Source organism: Leiobunum rupestre, chromosome 7 (assembly GCF_980474605.1).
Source record: "Leiobunum rupestre chromosome 7, qqLeiRupe1.1.hap1, whole genome shotgun sequence".
NCBI classification, from domain to species: Eukaryota; Metazoa; Arthropoda; class Arachnida; order Opiliones; family Sclerosomatidae; genus Leiobunum; species Leiobunum rupestre.
In genome coordinates this window covers 13,601,831-13,625,924 of record NC_143390.1, presented here as the reverse complement: position 1 = coordinate 13,625,924, position 24,094 = coordinate 13,601,831, and the positions used below count along the sequence as shown (strand labels likewise).

The 24,094-nt window shown below is 33.0% G+C and overlaps 1 protein-coding gene across 4 annotated transcripts in view; it reads right to left on the bottom strand.

The window, feature by feature from the left end:
• Positions 1-24,094, bottom strand: part of LOC149934829 (putative protein kinase C delta type homolog) — a 138,053-nt gene that overhangs the window by 110,777 nt on the left and 3,182 nt on the right. The window contains exon 1 of one of the 4 annotated variants that reach the window (XM_090181148.1): positions 23,875-23,975. The exons of 2 other annotated variants lie outside the window; for them this stretch is intronic. Coding sequence is in view for 1 of the 2 variants with exons in the window: in XM_090181147.1 (XP_090037273.1) it covers positions 8,953-8,996 (44 nt within the window). In the remaining variant the exon portion in view is untranslated. Of the gene's footprint in view, positions 1-8,952; positions 9,040-23,874; positions 23,976-24,094 lie in introns of those variants that run through there. One more of the 4 variants, XM_090181147.1, reaches the window with a different exon arrangement.

Genomic DNA, 24,094 nt, shown 5'->3' with positions numbered 1-24,094 from the left:
CGGCTATTTTATTATTAATTAGTTGGACAAATTCGATTGTCCACTAAAAGTTGTATAGTCTGAGCGCCCCTTTTTATACAACTTAAATTAAATAAATTAATTATATCATTCAGGGTTGGCAAAAACAGTGTTTTGCCGGGACATGTAGGAAAAACTGGTAATAACCGAAAAAAAAATGGAAAAAGTGGGCAAAACTCTTTTCAGGCTAAATTAATCATTGATATATCTATTAAGTGACTAATTTGGTCATTGCAAATAGGAGAGATGAAAAAGGGCCAGAAGAAGAGTGAATAGAATAAAGAATATACTGCTTTTATTATTTAGTTTTTATTGAATTTTGCCACTATAGGTGGAAAAACCATGGAAGTACGATTTTCCACACGGTTTTCAACAGGAAAACAATAGGTGGAAAAAACTATTTTTTTCCACCCTTGGCAAAATAGTTGATTTTATAAAATGTCTTTACGCTTGCCCAACTTGTTGAAATGTTGCCATGGAATAGTACAGCGTTTGAATAGGAAATTATACGATTGTTTATATTTATCCATAACCGAGAATTATTCAGAAATATTCGAAAAAAATTATTAATTTTGCATGTTAAATCGTTGTTTAATCGTATAAATCAAATAATGCTAATTCTTGCGGTTAATTTATTTGTACCGCCGACCTCTAGTTCAGCCAATGCCTAAGAATGAGTTCATAAACTCTTTAGTGTGAGAGAAAACGGATCCACAGCTGAAACGGGGAGGCAACATTTCAACAAGATGGCCAAGGTTATTTTATAAAAAGAACTATTGAGCCAACCCCGATTATCATTGGTAAAATAATGATTAAAATCAAAGAGATTTTACCTAGAGAAAGAGTTGAACGTAAATCTAGTCAACGGTTGGAAACGCGATCTTCCAAAGTACTTAATGGTAAGGCATTCTTCTAACGAGCTGGGAGCGGAGCACGGTGGCGCGGGTTTAATTAAAAACTGGTTTTGTTTGAAGTGCAGACACGTGCCAGGAGCGCTTTGCCTCTCAACAAGCCCAATTACCAATTACCGGCGGAAACTATAAAGAGTAAAGCGCCACTAGTTCCAGCTTCCTATTCCCAGGTAATCTAATCTCCCGAAAACTCTCGACAGTCTACGCTATATTTCACTCTCAATTTACTCCGCTAGTATTACCAGAACTTCTATGACAGTCATGTTTGTTTTAGGCCTAAGGTGGTGCCTTGGGTATTAGCCTAGCTGATTATTATTTATTTATTATTATTTATTACAACGAAATTTAATAAAAGTTAATTTAAGGGGAATTGTCACCACCCTAAAATTGGTTTAAAACCATTTAAATGGATAGAGGACGTCCGAAAATGGTTATTCAAAAAATTTCATGTTAATATTTCCAGTATTTGATTTATTATTAGCAACGAAATTTCGTGTTTTATTCCCCCCCCCCCCCCGACTCGATAATCTCAGAACCGCTTGGTTGGACCTACCCGCAGCGCCATCTCGTGAACGAAATATTATTTTCCCCGGTGTTATCGTTTTTTGGTCGGAACTGTCGTCTGCTACGACAATCTTCTTGGCTTTTTAACCGAGTTATATTCGTAGATTGTAGTTTGTCGTGTTTTTAAAATGCCTTACACGCCGCTATTTCTCAAATTTTTTCCGCTTCATTCTCTTGGCGCTGCACGTAGGTTCAACCGCGATTTCTGAAATTTTTGGAGCCGTTTGATGTAGGTTGCGGAAAAAGTAGCGTTACTTTTTAAATACTTTTCCAATAAATATAAAATTTCAGGGACATAATCATTAATATATTTTCTATCTTTCTGTAAAAAAACCTCGTAAGCTTTGGTTTTGGTGACAATTCCCCTTTAAGGGATTATAAATCGAAAACTACTAGATCTAATGGATAAAAATTGTCGTGACACTCTAAACTGAGTGGGGAAGTTTGAAATTTGTAACATTAGTTCAAGGTCATTCAAAATTTATCTCGAGAACCATTAGGATTAGGAGAATGGTTCCAATTAAGAAAATTCCCGCCAAGGTTTTTTCAGTCAAATTACATTTTACCCGAGGTAAATAAACCAATAAAACATCAAAATAAACGTTAATTAATTGATTTAAGACGTACCAAGTATTTTTAATACCTTTTTTTAGTTAAAATGTTTTAAATGTCACCAAAACCTCGTAAACTTTAGTTTTGGTGACAATTCCCCTTTAAAATCGTCGAAGGTACGATTGGAATTTTCAAGAATGTATTTATTAACTCTGTGGAAAAGTACTAGGATCCGCGAGCATCGTGGTCGAATTTCGGCCTGAACTAACTTCGGGGGAATGGGATGGAAAATGTCACCGAAATGCACTTCATTCGAGTCGGAAGCCTTCACCCATAGAGTCACCCACCCACTCACATAGAGACATGAAACATTAATCCTAACGGGCTAACTTGTTTTCGATACGTGAATAAATATAGTCCGAAGAGCGATGGTGTTGTTTTTACATTTTTTAGAGAATAAACTTTATTTTTTTTATCCAAATAATGTACATTCACTTTAGGCCAACTTGTTTATCTCACGCCTCGAAAACAAAACGTTGCGTACGAAAAGTGTTAAAAAGTTTCACTGATAGCCTTCCACCCTACGTTGTTCACATATTTCCACCAAACAATGCGATTCTTTGGAATGTGTTGTGGGTCGCTATAGCACGACAATTGTCCACACGAGGGCTAATCATTTGCATAGTTGTTCAAAATGCATTTTGAGTGAGAAAAAGTACTTTGCATTTCACATTTTGTGGGTTGATCAGTAGCGGCGCCAGGATTTTTGGGGAGGTAGGCCAACCATTTGGAGGCCCCTCCCAAAGTATGGAGCCCCCCCCCCAACACATTTTTTTTCAAATCCGTCCATGTGGATTATTTTTTTTTGAAGCAAGTGGTGAAATTTTTGGGTAAAATGGGTACGTGACGAAAAAAGTTGAGTTAATTATAAATTTAAACATTACTAAAAACTGAGTGTGTGTTGATCCTTTTTTGTGTACCGATAACACTTAAACAAATGAGTGGTTATTTACTTAATTCAACCACTGAATTCCAGTCTATCAATTTACATTCATTCCTTCGGTACTTCGCATGTACATCCCTTACATTAGAACTTACTTTACGAAAATGAATGTACGTAGGTACATTAAGTAAAGTAAGTTTAAGAACCATTAACTTGTAAAGATAAAATTAAAGATACAATTTCGATATAGTAGCGCTTGCGAAAAATTAAAACTAAAAAATAAACTACTGTCAAAGAAAAGTTACTCGTACCTTTGAAAGGAATTAAAACAGCAGTGTCGTTAAGCGAATCACTCGCATTGAATATTGGAAAATTAATAAATAAATAAATTATTTCGCAAACAAATTACAGAATTTTTTTATATTAAATAATTTGGAGGCCCATATATTAAATTTTGGAGGCCCCTACCAAAATTTCAAGTAGGCCCAGGCCTACCCCGGCCTATTGCTGGCGCCGCTACTGGGTTTGATTTGTGAAAAAAACATTTTAAAAATGCTTTTTAATTTTTTTTTACTCTGGTCTGCTATTTACTCCCAAGTAATCATAGATGGCGATACTCAGTGACTCACTTACTCAGAAGCTTTATTTCCCACTACTAATTAATAATAATAATTAATTAGTAATTTAATCGTTGTTCTCCGCGTGTACAATAAATGCACGCGACTAATAAAAAGTAAATAGAGTGCATTTGTAAAAACATTTTGCATTTTGAAAAACCATTTTCAAAACGCAATTCGTATTTTTATTTTGAGCTGCAATAACCATTTTAGATTTTACATTTTGCATTTTAAGTTATGGAGAAAGTATTTTGCAATTTAAATTAGGAGTTATGGAGAAAGTATTTTCAATTTTGCAATTTAAATTAGGAGTTATTGAGAAAGTATTTTGCAATTTAAATTAGGAGTTATGGAGAAAGTATTTTGCAATTTAAATTAGGAGTTATGGAGAAAGTATTTTCAATTTTGCAATTTAAATTAGGAGTTATGGAGAAAGTATTTTGCAATTTAAATTAGGAGTTATGGAGAAAGTATTTTCAATTTTGCAATTTAAATTAGGAGTTATGGATAAAGTATTTTGCAATTTAAATTAGGAGTTATGGATAAAGTATTTTGCAATTTAAATTAGGAGTTATGGATAAAGTATTTTGCAATTTAAATTAGGAGCTATGGATAAAGTATTTTGCAATTTAAATTAGGAGTTACGGATAAAGTATTTTGCAATTTAAATTAGGAGCTATGGATAAAGTATTTTGCAATTTAAATTAGTAGTTATGGATAAAGTATTTTGCAATTTAAATTAGGAGCTATGGATAAAGTATTTTGCAATTTAAACTAGGAGTTACGGATAAAGTATTTTGCAATTTAAATTAGGAGTTACGGATAAAGTATTTTGCAATTTAAATTAGGAGCTATGGATAAAGTATTTTGCAATTTAAATTAGGAGTTACGGATAAAGTATTTTGCAATTTAAATTAGAAGTTACGGATAAAGTATTTTGCAATTTAAATTAGGAGCTATGGATAAAGTATTTTGCAATTTAAATTAGGAGTTACGGATAAAGTATTTTGCAATTTAAATTAGGAGCTATGGATAAAGTATTTTGCAATTTAAATTAGGAGCTATGGATAAAGTATTTTGCAATTTAAATTAGGAGCTATGGATAAAGTATTTTGCAATTTAAACTAGGAGTTACGGATAAAGTATTTTGCAATTTAAATTAGGAGCTATGGATAAAGTATTTTGCAATTTAAATTAGGAGCTATGGATAAAGTATTTTGCAATTTAAATTAGGAGTTACGGATAAAGTATTTTGCAATTTAAATTAGAAGTTACGGATAAAGTATTTTGCAATTTAAATTAGGAGCTATGGATAAAGTATTTTGCAATTTAAATTAGGAGCTATGGATAAAGTATTTTGCAATTTAAATTAGGAGTTATGGATAAAGTATTTTCAATTTTGCAATTTAAATTAGGAGTTATGGAGAAAGTATTTTGCAATTTAAATTAGGAGTTATGGAGAAAGTATTTTCAATTTTGCAATTTAAATTAGGAGTTATGGATAAAGTATTTTGCAATTTAAATTAGGAGTTATGGATAAAGTATTTTGCAATTTAAATTAGGAGTTATGGATAAAGTATTTTGCAATTTAAATTAGGAGCTATGGATAAAGTATTTTGCAATTTAAATTAGGAGTTACGGATAAAGTATTTTGCAATTTAAATTAGGAGCTATGGATAAAGTATTTTGCAATTTAAATTAGTAGTTATGGATAAAGTATTTTGCAATTTAAATTAGGAGCTATGGATAAAGTATTTTGCAATTTAAACTAGGAGTTACGGATAAAGTATTTTGCAATTTAAATTAGGAGTTACGGATAAAGTATTTTGCAATTTAAATTAGGAGCTATGGATAAAGTATTTTGCAATTTAAATTAGGAGTTACGGATAAAGTATTTTGCAATTTAAATTAGAAGTTACGGATAAAGTATTTTGCAATTTAAATTAGGAGCTATGGATAAAGTATTTTGCAATTTAAATTAGGAGTTACGGATAAAGTATTTTGCAATTTAAATTAGAAGTTACGGATAAAGTATTTTGCAATTTAAATTAGGAGCTATGGATAAAGTATTTTGCAATTTAAATTAGGAGTTATGGATAAAGTATTTTGCAATTTAAATTAGGAGCTATGGATAAAGTATTTTGCAATTTAAACTAGGAGTTACGGATAAAGTATTTTGCAATTTAAATTAGGAGCTATGGATAAAGTATTTTGCAATTTAAATTAGGAGTTACGGATAAAGTATTTTGCAATTTAAATTAGAAGTTACGGATAAAGTATTTTGCAATTTAAATTAGGAGCTATGGATAAAGTATTTTGCAATTTAAATTAGGAGTTACGGATAAAGTATTTTGCAATTTAAATTAGAAGTTACGGATAAAGTATTTTGCAATTTAAATTAGGAGCTATGGATAAAGTATTTTGCAATTTAAATTAGGAGTTATGGATAAAGTATTTTGCAATTTAAATTAGGAGTTATGGATAAAGTATTTTCAATTTTGCAATTTAAATTAGGAGTTATGGAGAAAGTATTTTGCAATTTAAATTAGGAGTTATGGAGAAAGTATTTTCAATTTTGCAATTTAAATTAGGAGTTATGGATAAAGTATTTTGCAATTTAAATTAGGAGTTATGGATAAAGTATTTTGCAATTTAAATTAGGAGTTATGGATAAAGTATTTTGCAATTTAAATTAGGAGCTATGGATAAAGTATTTTGCAATTTAAATTAGGAGTTACGGATAAAGTATTTTGCAATTTAAATTAGGAGCTATGGATAAAGTATTTTGCAATTTAAATTAGTAGTTATGGATAAAGTATTTTGCAATTTAAATTAGGAGCTATGGATAAAGTATTTTGCAATTTAAACTAGGAGTTACGGATAAAGTATTTTGCAATTTAAATTAGGAGTTACGGATAAAGTATTTTGCAATTTAAATTAGGAGCTATGGATAAAGTATTTTGCAATTTAAATTAGGAGTTACGGATAAAGTATTTTGCAATTTAAATTAGAAGTTACGGATAAAGTATTTTGCAATTTAAATTAGGAGCTATGGATAAAGTATTTTGCAATTTAAATTAGGAGTTACGGATAAAGTATTTTGCAATTTAAATTAGAAGTTACGGATAAAGTATTTTGCAATTTAAATTAGGAGCTATGGATAAAGTATTTTGCAATTTAAATTAGGAGTTATGGATAAAGTATTTTGCAATTTAAATTAGGAGCTATGGATAAAGTATTTTGCAATTTAAACTAGGAGTTACGGATAAAGTATTTTGCAATTTAAATTAGGAGCTATGGATAAAGTATTTTGCAATTTAAATTAGGAGTTACGGATAAAGTATTTTGCAATTTAAATTAGAAGTTACGGATAAAGTATTTTGCAATTTAAATTAGGAGCTATGGATAAAGTATTTTGCAATTTAAATTAGGAGTTACGGATAAAGTATTTTGCAATTTAAATTAGGAGCTATGGATAAAGTATTTTGCAATTTAAATTAGGAGCTATGGATAAAGTATTTTGCAATTTAAATTAGGAGCTATGGATAAAGTATTTTGCAATTTAAATTAGGAGCAATGGATAAAGTATTTTGCAATTTAAATTAGGAGTTATGGATAAAGTATTTTGCAATTTAAATTAGGAGCTATGGATAAAGTATTTTGCAATTTAAATTAGGAGCTATGGATAAAGTATTTTGCAATTTAAATTAGGAGCTACGGATAAAGTATTTTGCAATTTAAATTAGGAGTTACGGATAAAGTATTTTGCAATTTAAATTAGGAGTTACGGATAAAGTATTTTGCAATTTAAATTAGGAGCTATGGATAAAGTATTTTGCAATTTAAATTAGGAGCTATGGATAAAGTATTTTGCAATTTAAATTAGGAGCTATCGATAAAGTATTTTGCAATTTAAATTAGGAGTTATGGATAAAGTATTTTGCATTTTAAATTAGGAGCTATGGATAAAGTATTTTGCAATTTAAATTAGTAGTTATGGATAAAGTATTTTGCAATTTAAATTAGGAGCTATGGATAAAGTATTTTGCAATTTAAACTAGGAGTTACGGATAAAGTATTTTGCAATTTAAATTAGGAGTTACGGATAAAGTATTTTGCAATTTAAATTAGGAGCTATGGATAAAGTATTTTGCAATTTAAATTAGGAGCTATGGATAAAGTATTTTGCAATTTAAATTAGGAGTTATGGATAAAGTATTTTGCAATTTAAATTAGGAGCTATGGATAAAGTATTTTGCAATTTAAATTAGGAGCTATGGATAAAGTATTTTGCAATTTAAATTAGGAGTTATGGATAAAGTATTTTGCAATTTAAATTAGGAGTTATGGATAAAGTATTTTGCAATTTAAATTAGGAGTTATGGATAAAGTATTTTGCATTTTGAAAAAAAAAGCATTTTGAACAATACTGACCATTTGGCATTCTACATGAAATTTGAAATTAGGTTTAGCCTGTCTGCTATATCGATAACAGCAATATTAGATAGTAAGCAGACGCAGGGTAAAAAGTTTCAAAGTTCCCGCGTCACGAAATAGCTTAATTTCATTGGTTTAATTTCAAAATATTGTACATTTCAAACAAATTGTACACCCAACCGAAAAAGTTGACTGTTGGTCTACCAAAACGTGTACCAACTTTTGATTTTCACGCTGTTTAATTCACTGCCAATTAGTTGGACAGGTTTGGTGGTCAAACTAATTGGCCTTTAAAAATAGTAAAGTCTGAATTTTGAAAACAAATTACGTTTACCACAAATTTTGGTGTAAATAAATATAGAGGTAGTATTTTAGTTTAAGTTATTTTTGGAGTATCAATAGATTCTATGCAGGGTGGCCACAATATTCTCAGATTCAAATTCCCTGACTATTTTCTGTTTTCCTTGACCATTGTAAGTTATTTTCCCGGACTTTTTTAAACCCAAATTAGACAGTTTTTAACTTCTACATTTATCAGAAGTTAATAAATTAAATCAACTTATATTTCAGTACAAAACTTATTTCAACCCTAAAATACCTTTAAAAGTTCTAAATGATAATAACAGAATTTGCCATAGATCTAGAGTAAAATTACCTTAAAAAAGTGTCAATATTAAACTAAATTCTCTGACTTTTTACAAATTCTTAAAATTACCTGACTTTTTACAAATTCTTAAAATTCCCCGACTTTATACCAATTCTTAAAATTCCCTGACTTTTTACCAATTCTTAAAATTCCCCGATTTCCCTAACGTGTGGCAACCCTGTTATGTAAATAAGGTTGAATTAGGTAGGCTTTATCCTATTCAGGCCCTTCTCCGAACATAATTTATATATATTGAAAACTCACAGTTTGTTGCTCGAATCCCTTTTGGTAATCCATTCGAACGACATTGTCAGACCCTGGGCGAAAGTTTATAAAAACCAACAACGACACACTATGGTAAACTACGGCCACTAAATTTAGAGACTCGTAAGAATAATTTCACCGATAAACGATATAATTTATCGCCGTATCGCACCAGCTACATATACGGAATAGGTTTGTCCCCGAGCGCCACACAATAAAGGAAGTTGAAGAATGTTTCTCGATTGCGATAATCTTATCAAGACGGCTAAAATTTTATCGCTGTAAATTTCAAACCGTTTTGAAAACATAAAAATCCCGAGTCTTATCCGCGCATAGAAAAATGACTCCGTTATCAATACAATAGTGTGTCATAGCACCGAGCTGTCAAATACCAAATCGAATATCAAATATATTTTCTAAACACTTCAAATACCAAATCGAATATCAAATATATTTTCTAAACACTTCAAATACCCAATCGAATATCAAATATATTTTCTAAACACTTCAAATACCAAATCGAATATCAAATATATTTTCTAAACACTTCAAATACCAAATTGAATATCAAATATTTTCGAAACACTTCAAATACCAAATCGAATATCAAATATATTTTTAAACACTTCAAATACCAAATCGAATATCAAATATATTTTCTAAACACTTCAAATACCAAATCGAATATCAAATATATTTTCTAAACACTTCAAATACCAAATCGAATATCAAATATTTTCGAAACACTTCAAATACCAAATCGAACATCAAATATATTTTCTAAACATTTCAAACACCAAATCGAATATCAAAAACTGACGAATAATTTTCGGGGATAAATCCGAGCCAAATACCAAATAGTAATTCGAATATCGAATAATGAAAATATTTTATTGTGGCGCCATCTACGGCAGTTTTTTGAAAGCAGATACTATTTAAGTGTGTAGAAACAGTAGAAAAGGAGAGTAGGTGGCGCGTCAGTCACTACGCTTGCTTAGACCGTATTTCTGTAATGGTGTGTTTATCAAATTAATTAAAAATTAACACGTTATTCCATATGATTTTAGTTTATTTATATCTAAGTTGAGTTCTTATTTCAATAAACCATTTAAGAACAATTTTAAAAAACAACACAATCTACCCTCATGTATTGGAATGTACAACTATTAGAATATTTTTTTTCAAGTTCTATTCGAATCGCGTATTCGATTTGGTATTCGATCGAATAGAAGTTTAAATAAAACCCGTTCAGCGATTTGCTACAAGTAGTAATACAGAGAGCCAGGACATCTTTGTAAAAGCATGATATTTTAAAGCACGCGATGCTTAATATTTCAATATCGAAGGGCTCGTTCCATTTCTCAGGCGCTTCGTGAAAGAAAACAAGATGTCACGGACATTTAAGTACACACAATCCCCCCGATGTATTAACTATATTCAGGGTTCGTACGAAGTTTTCGGATTTCCAATCCCTGACTTATCCAGGCTATCCCGGGCCAATCTGTGTCAATATCCCTGATCTTTGTAGTAATATGCCTGGTAATTTTCATGTTTTCAAGAAAGCATTTTTTTTTAAATATCACCAACTTAATTATATTTTATAACCGCATACTGAGAAAAAGGTGCCAACTATATTGGGGAATATTCTCCGTGATGCAAAGTTCATTGTCTGATAAAATACCTGACTAATACGGTAATACCTGATTTTTTACGCTATTATTTAAATCCCTGACTTATCCCTGACTTTTTCCCCAATTTAGAAATCCCTGACTTATCCAGGTTATCAAGGTTTCGTACGAACCATAGATAAAATAACTTCGTATATAGATAGGAAACTTCAATGGGGCAAACTGACTCTCACGAGATTGCCCTGACATCTAGTGACTGCGCCAGTTGGCTGTGTTCTCAAGAGCGTAGAACGTATTGAGGAATTTGAGGTCGGAGTTTTGTGAATAAACGTATTTTACAAGGTAAATGTCTTCAAATATACAAGAATGCTATTTCTTTAGGGCTATTTTTTATATTTGCTCCCAGTTCAAGAAAAAAGTACTTTTAATACATATAGCTCGCTTAAGCCTTTGTAATTGGGATTGCGTTACACCAAGGTTCTAGTAAGGACTTCGAGTAGTGCGAACTTCACCAAATAATATTATTCGGGTGCCGCGACCAGATGTCGGCCAAAACTCTGGTGTCACTTCTACAACATGAAGTTTCCTATCTATATACGAAGTTATTTTATCTATGGTACGAACCCTATTTTAAATATTAAATTTAAATGTGAACAAATTTCCAATCACCTTGTACATTAACTTACTAAACACAAGAGGAATTTTACCGAAAATGAATTTTTCGAGTTACCTGGTTTTGCAAAAAAATGGCCAGAAATCTCATTTAAAATTACATTTTTTTAATATAACCGAAAACGTAGTTCAGAAATGATCAGTACTAACTAAAAATATAGTTAATTTTAAAAAAGGGGGTTTAGAATATCGCCATATAGCACTAAAATGGGCCAATGACAAACTTGTGGGCCCCTGAACTCCAAAATAGTAGGCTACCGAGGGCCTGATATTTTCTCTCGATTGTGATATCCCTGACTCTTCTAAGCCAAATTCTTGGAGAGTTATGTGGAATACGGTTGCATCGGCTACGCTGCACATTTGCCCATTATATCGGCCGATATTAACAAAGTTATCAATCATAACAGTAGTGTATAAGATAAACTCATTCTAAAAGACGGTTCAGTACACTGTCCTACCATTTTATTCTAATTTGCAAGAGCATATCCGAATATGTTTCTTTTCATTTTACGTGTTACATATTTTCTATCACAAATCGAATAGTTGGTTAATCGAGAATTTTCTTATTTTTAAGTTTTTCTTGAAAATATTTTTCTTATACCGGTATCGGGCAATATCGGCTTCGTTTAAGCCGATATTGCCCGATACCGATAATAGAAAAATAACGCATCCCTAGGAAATATAATACATTGTTCGTGGATATAACGCCACTAAAGGTTTCGTTCGCATTACCCGATTTTTGTTTTATTATGTATTTATAATGTCATAAGTAACATAATATTTGTAGTATGACACTACCAACGCCAATTTTTATAATGACATTCTGTATCTAAGGATACGTGAGTTGTTACTAGTCCTTGAAACTGTCTAAAATATCTTGATGAGCTTAATGGTAATAGTTAGTGTTGGGAGCTGTTGGCTCGCGTGGCATGAAGGGCTTGCCACCACCTCCTACGCATTGTCATCCGGCGACCTGAACTAATGGCTTTAAAAGTCGCTTGATGACTTAGGCTTAATGTGGTGCCTTGGGTATTAGTCTAGCTGATTATTATTATTATCTCCATCCACAGTTTTTTGCCAACGAAGAAAATAGGCCTTAGTGAGTTACAAGTTTCTTGTCCTAAAAATCGTTCTATGGAATTCTATCATTATCTATCTGAACTTAAGTTATACTAATAGATTTTGCATTACTTATGATAGTGTGTGAAGGGCTTGCCACCACCCTCCTACGCATTGTAACCCGGCCACCTAAATTAAAGGCTTCAAAAGTCGCTTGATGACTTAGGCCTAAGGTGTGCCTTTGGTATTAGCCTAGCTGATTATTATTATTATTATTATTATTAAAGGCGTGGATTAGTTGGTCATTTTTTACGTTGCAACTTTGAAATATTTATCGCGGTAAAAGAAGCAATTTATCTTTCGTTGAATTCGCTGACTGATTGATCAATTTCATGATATTTTCATCTAGTTAATAATCTTAAGACTGACGTAGAAATATTTTTTTCGAATAAATCCTATCGGAAGTAAAGTATGCAATTTCCGAATGAAAAATTGCGCTTCCAAAATTACTCGATAGATATCGCGTATTTTAACTCAGATTATTAAGAATAACATAAGCCTATCAACCCTAAGTTTGAATCGAAAGGCAGTGTTGGTTCAAGCAAACGACTGTCGAAAGTACAGCGCTAAATCCACCCGGTGGCGGAAAAGAGAAACGTAACGCGTCCCGCAATGCATGATGCCAGCTGCTTTGGTAAGAGAGAGGTGCGTAGAGAGAGAGTAAGGGGGAAGAAAGAAGCTTCAATTTATCTCTACCAGGTGCCGATACTATCGCCTGATTTCTTCTTTTTCGCCCGTCCAGTGGTGGTACAAAGGGCGCCATGTGCGTTTCAAACTTAAAGGTTATAGGCTTATGATAATAATCATCTAGGCTAATACCCTTGCCACCACCTTAGGCCCAAGTCATCTAACGACTTATAATGCCCTTAAACGGGTTATCCTAGCTAAGGATAATAATTATGGAGCACATATACAATTGGCTTATGGATATCAAAGCCATTATCGGGGCCAAGTTTGTAAGCTCTTTTAAATGTCGCAATTTTCAATGCTGCACGCAAAAACCACGCACTGTGAATTGGTTTTAATGCATCAGGTGGAAAAAAGATGGCTCTGTTTAAGTTCTTTTAAATATAGATGATTAGTATTCCGTAGTTTTGACCGTCGATATCATTTTGGGGGCATATTATATCTTTAGGAAACAGTACGGGAGTGCCATTACTCTATAACGGGGTTGCCAAAAAATTTCAGTTTCAAATTCCCGTTTTTCCCTGACGACGTTTACAAATTTTCCCTGACCTTTTTTAAGGCCAAAATTTATAATTTTGGAACTTTATATTTTACTTTTACCAGATTATAATCTTTTTACTTCCGGTTATAGTTTTAATGACCTGAATTTTCTCAAATTCTTAAAATTCCTGATAATATTTCCCTGACTATTGTAGGTGTACTTTTAAATTCCCGGATATTTCCCTGACTATTGCAGACCTACTTTTAAATTATCTGATTTTTGTAGGCCTACTTTAAAATTCGCTAAATGACTTGGGCCTAAGGTAGTGCCTTGGGTATTAGCCTTGCTTATTATTATTATGATTATTATCTCCAACCACTTTCAAATTACCGTTAATTTCAATGACTATTGCAGGCCTACTTTTAAATTCCCGGAAATTTCCCTGACTATTGTAGGCTTACTTTTAAATTCGCTGATTTTTGTAGGCCTACTTTAAAATTCCCTGACAATTGCAGGCCTACTTTTAAATTACCGGATATTTCCCTGACTATTGAAGGCTTACTTTAAAATTCTCTGATATTTCCCTGATTTTTGCAGACCTACTTTTAAATTCCCGGATATTTCCCTGACTATTGTAGGCCTACTTTTAAATTCCCGGAGTTTTCCCTATTTTCTCCGACCTGTGTCCGCCATTTTGTTAACTTTATGTTCTCTAAAGAAGGGGTGACGTCGTGTCCACGCGTGGCCGAAATCACTCGAAAGCGCTTGGCGGTTGAACTGACTTTCAGGGGTGTACAGGTTTTGTTCGCGTACATGTTTAGCATTTGAATGCGTTTCCAATGATCGTAAAAAAGAAAAAGTAAATTTTTGAGTCTGAAGGGATGTTCTTTGTGCGATATATTTCCCAACCTCTGCCTTCCGATATCTGCTTTCATAAAGCATTGCCTTTCATTATTTATCTCTCTTTCTCTCTACCCTATTTTCTTCGACATCAATAAAGAAGTATATTTTTCCCGAGTCTTTAGGGGGGGGGGGGGAGGGGGTCCCACGTGGACGACGTCACTCTTAGTTTGGCACTTGGAAACCAATTCCGGCACCGAATGGCATTAATTAAGAAAGCTACCTTTTAAATACCAAGATGAAATAAAGATTCCAAATTGAGAACACAGTCATTTAAAATAAAACACACTGCCGGATTTGTTTATTTTTCCCTGATTTTTTATCGATTTGATAAGGTTTTTTTCTCATGGATCTTGTTCTGTACTTGTATTATTATTTAAGAACTATGCGTTTTTAATTTTGAAAAGATTTCAAGTTTGAATCTAGGATTGACCATTTTTCCCCTGGGATTTTGTGAATTTTGGTCTGATTTTGTATATTATTATTTAAGGTTTATGGATTACCCGTTTTTAATTTTGAAAAGATTTCAAGTTTGAATCTAGGATTGACCATTTTTCCCCTGGGATTTTGTGAATTTTGGTCTGATTTTGTATATTATTATTTAAGGTTTATGGATTACCCGTTTTTAATTTTGAAAAGATTTCAAATTCGAATCTAGGATTGACCATTTTTCCCCTGGGATTTTGTGAATTTTGGTCTGATTTTGTATATTATTATTTAAGGTTTATGGATTACCCGTTTTTAATTTTGAAAAGATTTCAAGTTTGAATCTAGGATTGACCATTTTTCCCCTGGGATTTTGTGAATTTTGGTCTGATTTTGTATATTATTATTTAAGGTTTATGGATTACCCGTTTTTAATTTTGAAAAGATTTCAAGTTTGAATCTAGGATTGACCATTTTTCCCCTGCGAATTTGTGTATTTTGGTCTGATTTTGTATATAATTATTTAAGGATCGTGCCTAAATACAAATAAATACATCCTACAGGGTGACCACTGGAAAGTAAAACCCTCCAGTTTATTATGGGGAAAATATGAAATTCATTGTCATTTTATAGGAGTAATTTTTAGGTAAATATGGGAAATTGTAGAAGTAATTGTTGGTTAAATATAGGAAATTATAGGAGTAATTGTTGGTTAAATATAGGAAATTATAGGAGTAATTTTCAGGTAAATATAGGAAATTATAGGAGTAATTGTTGGTTAAATATAGGAAATTGTAGGAGTAATTTTTAGGTAATTATAGGAAATTGTAGGAGTAATGTTTAGGTAAATATAGGAAAATATAGGAGTAATTTTTAGGTATATATAGGAAAATATAAGAGTAATTTTTAGGTAATTATAGGAAATTATAAGAGTAATTTTTAGGTAAATATATGAAAATATAAGAGTAATTTTTAGGTAATTATAGGAAATTGTTGGAGTAATTTTTAGGTAAATATAGGAAAATATAGGGGTCATTTTTAGGTATATATAGGAAAATATAAGAGTAATTTTTAGGTAATTATAGGAAATTATAAGAGTAATTTTTAGGTAAATATATGAAAATATAAGAGTAATTTTTAGGTAATTATAGGAAATTGTAGGAGTAATTTTTAGGTAAATATAGGAGTCATTTTTAGGTAGATATAGGAAAATATAAGAGTAATTTTTAGGTAATTATAGGAAATTGTAGGAGTAATTTTTAGGTAAATATAGGAAATTATAGGGGTAATTTTTAGGTAAATATAGGAAATTATGGGAGTAATTTTTAGGTAAATATAGGAAATTATAGGCGTAATGTTTTAGGTAATTATAGGAAATTATAGGAACGTTCAGTGATTTTATAGGAAATTATGGGAGTAATTTTAAGTTAAATATAGGAAATTATAGGCGTAATTTTTTAGGTAATTATAGGAAATTATAGGAACGTTCAGTGATTTTATAGGGAATTATAGATAAAACAAATGCTTTTAAAGCTACCTTGGTTTAATAGAGAGATTGCATTTAATATGAAAACATCACAGACTTTGAGACTCGATAATGTATTAAGGTAATATTACATTTTCATTTTAAACCAGCAGTCAGCCGTAAAAGCCAATGAATTTAGTGCTTTAGTAAAACATATCGAAAAATAGGAAAATATAGGAAAATTGACAAATTATAGGAAGACAATCGAAGTATAGGAAAAATTATAATTTATAGGAAGTGTGGTCACCCTGATCCTAGTTTATATTTTGAGTAAAACGGGCTAACATCCCGTCATTTGATTAAAGCGAAAAGTGGTGATGGACTTCGAACGAAGGTTGCCACGATCAGTTAACCGTCTTTTCATTAACATCCATTCAGAAGCCACCATCAATTAGATTTTCTTAATAACGGCTGCCTTCCAAGGTTAATTGTCGCTTTTAATCACGCGTCCTCTTCAACGCCCTTATTGGACTCGACCCTTCCTGCCGAACCATCCAAAGATAACAAGATGTCACGGACATGTAAATACGCACAATCCCCCGTTGTATTAAAGGGAATATAACCTCAAGTTGTTTTTTTTATGTTTTTTATGCTTTTTTATGTAAGCAATTATGGCGGGAAGTCACTAAACAGCGCCAAAAATATCTAAAGTCATAGGAGGGAGCGGAAAATGGTCGAAGTTTGGTCTTCCACGCCTAAAACCTGAGGTTATATTCCCTTTAAATATATTTTAAATATTTAATTTTTATTTGAACCAATTTTCAATCATATTGTACTTAATAAACCCAAGAGGAATTTTATCAAAATTGAATTTTTTGAGTTACCTGAGTTACCTGGTTTTAGAAATAAGGCAGCGAAACGCGAATATCGTAATTTAAATTAATTTTAGATAAGTTGAATTTTTCTGAATATAATCCAGAAATGATCAGTAATAACTAAAAATATCATTTTCAACCCAGTCGGTCTTCGGGGGAATATAAAATAATAATAATAATAATCAGCTAGGCTAATACCCAAGACACCACCTTAGGCCCAAGTCATCTAGCGATCTAGCAATCTTTATGGAAGACCCCTTCAATTTTCCAATTTCCCTGTACAGTGGCGCCAAACATTGTTAAAGCCAAAGGCAAGAGCGGCTAGAGCTGCAAACGTTGGTGTTCCACACCAAATACTTGAGTTATAATATTCCCTTTAATTTAAAAAGTATGTATATTTAAAGTCGAAACCCGCGAAAAACCACTTAAATGGAAAAATAATAAACTTTTAGGGCACCGATTGCAAACATTTATAGCGGGTTACCGAGGGCATAATATTTCCTTTCGATTAATATATTCCTGGCCCTTCTAAGCCTAATTTTTGGAGAGTTATGTGGAATACGGCGGCATCGGCTACACTGTACGTGGTCCCAGTACGTACAAATCCCTAAGGATTGCGTGTAAAAACGTAAGGGAAGTTATACACCCTTTAACCTTTGCCCCCGATTCGAAGGTGGGTCACGGGTGCTATCCATTATGAATGCGGGTCAGTCGAACAAATTGCTAATAATCCGCTATTAAACTATCAATATATATATTAGAAAACATTTCCGTGATAAAATATTTCGACTCGGGATTACTTTGACGCTCGGTTGGAGATAGGCGAGAATAAAGCGTTCCGCGTGATACGGGGAATGTCACGTTTGACAACGCACGGGATGTCAAGCTACTTGCAAGGGAGAAAGTGTGTGTCATCACTTTATATAAAGCATTCTATACACTCAATTTATGAAACGTTTGTAATTTGTTACGCACTGTGTGTTTGCGATTAAATAAGCTGCCACCACAGACCACCTACCCCAAGAGGGACACGTATCGCTGGTAGTAATTTAAAGCGAGTGTGGGTATTTAAAGTGAGTGTCGGCTCAACGTATATTAACTGTTTTTTCAAAAGATGTCGCTAGTGTCGAAATCAATTTGACCCAAAATCCGGGACACAAAAGTACCCCTCGCGTTGATTGGCTCGTTTTTAAATTTGACAATAACTTAAATTATAGTAATTTTATATGGGATATATTAGGTTAAAGTTCACTAAGTAGAGTATAAGTCTAATTATAATACTCTACAATGGTTCTCTGACGCCGTTATGGTTTCGCAATTTTAAATTTAGGCTTCCTGTGCCATTAATAGATGGCACCACTCTCTCCAGTAAAGTGGTTTTTACCGAAGAATCGCGTAGATTCATTGCCATCTCTAATAAAAAGGGCCTTATCACTATACAGGTGGCAATGATAGAGCCGACAATTGCTTAAAATGTGAAGCGGCTTTTATAAGAACGCGCCATCTTACGGCAAGTAGAGGCAGTTTTTAAGGTACAAAGATGCTCGAGCACGCGTGATTATAAAAAATGTAACTGGCTCGCGCACAACTTTTATATTTTCATTTCGTAAAATAAAGGTTTTTACGAGCTACCTTTATTCGAGGTTGATGCAAGTTCTTCTTGGTACAGGTGGTCAGTGTTTTTACGAAGGCTAGGACGACAGGTTTATAAGGCATGTGCGAGCCTTGATTTTGGGGTTTAGAGCCGAGCTTCGAGTATGAAAAATTTCCCTTTTCAAGTATCGAGCCGAGCTTTAAAATTTTATCGAGCTTTTAGGCTTAGCTTAAAAAGGGGGTTTCAAGTACTCGAATAATTAGGCTTAACTGTATTTCCTCAGAACTTGTAAACTAGAATCTTCACTTTCATAACTAGGTTCTACTATTTCTTCATTAAAATAATTTTTACTGGCAAGGCTTTTACGTTTATTTGAAGCCATAGTTGTGAAGCCTAAATTAATAACTGGCCATACAAGGGATTACAACAAGAAAAGAGTGGACTGATGAACCGCCAAACAACTGACAATACACAACTAGGGCACTCTACGTTATGTAACTTATAGTGTTGGTTTCGTTTCATACACTTAAAATCAGTGACCAATCAGAAACAACTAGGACTTGTACCTCATCCAATAAGAGATCTTAAGGCGGGACCAAAGGGAATTTTTTTTTGTAGCTTTTCCCGCCATTTTTAAAAGCTCGCGACTAGTGCCTTGGTAAAAATAATAGTTTCGAGTACTCGAAAGTTAAGCCTAGCTCGAACCATTTTCCAGCTTTTCAACTAAGGCTTTTCGAAGCTCGATCGAGTACTCGAACGAACAAGCGAATAGTTTAATTTAGTGTAAAACAAGCGAAAAGAATCCACTGACTGTTTCTTGCCCTAATATGATAATTTGAATAGCCAGAATTTTCACGACGTGGGGGGTAGTTCACAATTGAAAACAAAGTTGAACATACAACCATATACCTTTCGGGGGGCGCGTACCCCCTTTACCCCCTAGCTATGGCACTGTAAGGACTCCCAATTTTTGAACCAATAATCAAGTAATTAATAAAGTGTCTTTTGGAGCTTTTTCCAAAACTGGCCAGGGCGAGGGGTCTGACATTTGCACACTGATTTCTAGTTTTTTAGGCTGATTTCGAGGTTTTGGAACTGATTTTCCCCCAAATTTCGGGATTTTCAAGTTGATTTTGAAATTTCTATAATAATTTCTCTTGAGTGTACGGGATTTATACGAATTTCGGACCTCTCGGGCCAAGGGGACAAAATCCTAACGAGCCACGATCAAATCTCCCTTGGGCGCGGTCGCTATATGGGTCTAGGCCCGCCGTCTCGATTAGGGCCCTTAAGTTCAAGTTGTCTTTTTTTCGAAGGGGACCTTCTACCAAAATCAATCTGGCCAACTATAAAAATAAATGAAATGACGATACCGGGTTACCACGATATTCTCAGACTCAAATTCCCTGACTATTCCCCGACCATTTTATTTTATTTAATTTAATTTTTACATTTATCAGAAGTTAATAAATTTAATCCACTTATATTTCAGTAAAAAAAATTATTTCAACGTTAAAAAACCTTTCAAAGATCTAAATAATAATAGCAGAATTTGCCATAGATCTAGAGTAAAATTACCTTAAAAAAGTAAAAAAAGATTCGACTTTTTACAAATTCTTAAAATTCCCTAAACCTTTTAGGCCCATTGTTAAATTCCCTGACTTTTTAGGCCCATTTTTAAATTCCCTGACCTTTCCCTGACATTTTAGGCCCATTGTTAAATTGACTGACCTTTCCCGACTTTTTAAGCTTATTTTTAAATACCCTGACCTTTCCCTGACTTTTTAGGCCCATTTTTAAATTCCCTGACCTTTCCCTGACTTTATAGGCCCATTTTTAAATTCGCTGACCTCTCCTGACTTTTTAGGCCCATTTTTAAATTCACTGACCTTTCCCTGACTTTTTAGGCCCATTTTTAAATTCGCTGACCTTTCCCTGACTTTTTAGGCCCATTTTTAAATTCGCTGACCTTTCCCTGACTTTTTAGGCCCATTTTTAAATTCGCTGACCTTTCCCTGACTTTTTAGGCCCATTTTTAAATTCGCTGACCTCTCCTGACTTTTTAGGCCCATTTTTAAATTCACTGACCTTTCCCTGACTTTTTAGGCCCATTTTTAAATTCGCTGACCTTTCCCTGACTTTTTAGGCCCATTTTTAAATTCGCTGACCTTTCCCTGACTTTTTAGGCCCATTTTTAAATTCGCTGACCTTTCCCTGACTTTTTAGGCCCATTTTTAAATTCGCTGACCTTTCCCTGACTTTTTAGGCCCATTTTTAAATTCGCTGACCTTTCCCTGACTTTTTAGGCCCATTTTTAAATTCGCTGACCTCTCCTGACTTTTTAGGCCCATTTTTAAATTCACTGACCTTTCCCTGACTTTTTAGGCCCATTTTTAAATTCGCTGACCTTTCCCTGACTTTTTAGGTCCATTTTTAAATTCGCTGACCTTTCCCTGACTTTATAGGCCCATTTTTAAATTCGCTGACCTTTCCTGACTTTTTAGGCCCATTTTTAAATTCGCTGACCTTTCCCTGACTTTTTAGGCGCATTTTTAAATTTGCTGACCTTTCCCTGACTTTTTAGGACCATTTTTAAATTCCCTGACCTTTCCCTGACTTTATAGGCCCATTTTTAAATTCGCTGACCTTTCCCTGACTTTTTAGGACCATTTTTAAATTCCCTGACCTTTCCCTGACTTTTTAGGCCCATTTTTAAATTCGCTGACCTTTCCCTGACTTTTTAGGCCCATTTTTAAATTCGCTGACCTTTCCCTGACTTTATAGGCCCATTTTTAAATTCGCTGACCTTTCCCTGACTTTTTAGGCCCATTTTTAAATTCGCTGACCTCTCCTGACTTTTTAGGCCCATTTTTAAATTCACTGACCTTTCCCTGACTTTTTAGGCCCATTTTTAAATTCGCTGACCTTTCCCTGACTTTTTAGGTCCATTTTTAAATTCGCTGACCTTTCCCTGACTTTATAGGCCCATTTTTAAATTCGCTGACCTTTCCTGACTTTTTAGGCCCATTTTTAAATTCGCTGACCTTTCCCTGACTTTTTAGGCGCATTTTTAAATTTGCTGACCTTTCCCTGACTTTTTAGGACCATTTTTAAATTCCCTGACCTTTCCCTGATTTTTAGGCCCATTTTTTAATTCCCTAATTTTTTAGGCTATTTTTAAATTTCCTGACTTTTCCCTGTTTTCCCTGACGTGTGGCAACCCTGCGATCCCATTTAAAAGGCGATTTCCGAAAACATTGGTAGCTACGGTCGTTAAGTACAAAACTATATTTAAAGTCAAAAACGATTGTTTTAACTTTTGAATATAAATTCTCACGAAAATAGATTATAGTTTTATAAAAAATTTAGCATAATAAAACTTGAGGAAAAGTAATAAACAAAAACATGTGGATATTGGTTTTTCATTTCAGAAGCGAGAAGTGACAACTGGCGTCAATGATTGGGGAACTCCAACACTTGGTGGGAATATTAGCAACTTAATGAAACAAACATTATTCAACAAGCCTTCTCTTTTTAATTGCAAAATTGATATTAATTTTTTTTGGCAAATAACAAATATTAAAAACTATTCGTTATTTTATGAGATCGTTAAAAGTTAAAAGAGAGGTCGCAATTGAACAAACTTTTAACAAAAAATAATAATAATAATCAGCTTGGCTAATACCCAAGGCACCACCTTAGGCCCAAGTCTTCTAGCGACTTACACCGTTGTATCAATTAATTAAATTAATCTCCAAATCGCAATTTGGGGGCACTGGGACAGTGATTTCAATAGTGCTTGAATGCAGGACGTCCACGGAAATGTTAAGAAATACTTAGGGGAAAAATGAACTTTTCATGATAGAAATAGATGAAAGTACGAACCAAGGTTTTGAAAAAAAAAAGGAATGTGGATCAATGTAAAACTATTCCAAAAACTGATTTAGTTTCTAATTATAGTTAGTTAGTTTTTAATTCTCTTATGGCAAACATTTAGTTAATTTTTACTTATCACATCCCAACCACTTATTTAATTTTTAACTATCTCATCCCGAAAAACTGGGTTATATTTTAACTATCTCATCCCAACAACTTGTTTAATTTTAACTATATCATCCCAACAACTTGTTTAATTTTTAATTGTCGGCTCCCAAAAACCTATCTAATTTTTAATTATCGGCTCCCGAAACACTTATTTAATTTTTAACTATCTCATCCCCAAACCTCATTTAATTTTTAATTATCGGCTCCCAAAACACTTATTTCATTTTTAATTATCGGCTCCCAAAAACTGATTTAGTTTCTAATTATAGTTAGTTAGTTTTTAATTCTCTTATGGCAAACATTTAGTTAATTTTTACTTATCACATCCCAACCACTTATTTAACTTTTAATTATCGGCACCCAAAACACTTATTTAATTTTAAATTATCGGCACCCAAAACACTTATTTCATTTTTAATTATCGGCGCCCAAAACACTTATTTTATTTTAAGAAACGAACTTGGTTTTTAAAGAGAAGTCAACTGCCCTTGAACAGAAGCATTAAAATAAGTAAGGGGACTTTAATGACCTTGAAAAAGAAAGGGACTTTTTGCGTATTCTAGGGACACGGTGGGAGCCCTGGGAGAGGCAAAGAGACAAGGGCGGGGTTGGAAGATTCTCAAACTTTTGCTGATTCCCGTTAAATTAAAATTAAATCAGGTATCGCAAAGTTTGATTTGTTTCGCTTCTTTAATCGAATCCGCTACATCCAAAAACCATTCACTATCGCAGAAGTAAATGAACCGAAGTTATCGAAATACCGCTCAAAATCGGAGGGCGTTTTCCTTATGAAAATGATGATAAAATCGAGTCAAATAAAAGCTAATTATCCATCCCCATCTTTTGACGCGATAAATTGCACTTGGGAATTGTGGGTATAGCTATTTCTATGTATAAAAATAGTTTCGAAAAAACAAAAACTTTTTTTAGCAGTCTGATAACTTCGGTTCATTTACTTCTGACTATAGTTAATAACCCATAATTACTTAGTTTGAAACTAAAAAAGTGTACCAAAAAAAGGAAAAACTCACCTTCAACAATATAAAACACGATAAAGTACGGTTAAATCCGCAAAAACAAATGACAAAACACGTGTCGACAAAGTGTACTAATATCTCAACCGCCGAACTAACCGAACTCGGATTGTAATATCATTCGCGGGGAGCAAATAGGACCACACAATGGGTGAGCGACTTAAAAATTGGTATCACGGAGCGGCGAATAAATGGTTCGTAGGAAACGCGCGCGTGT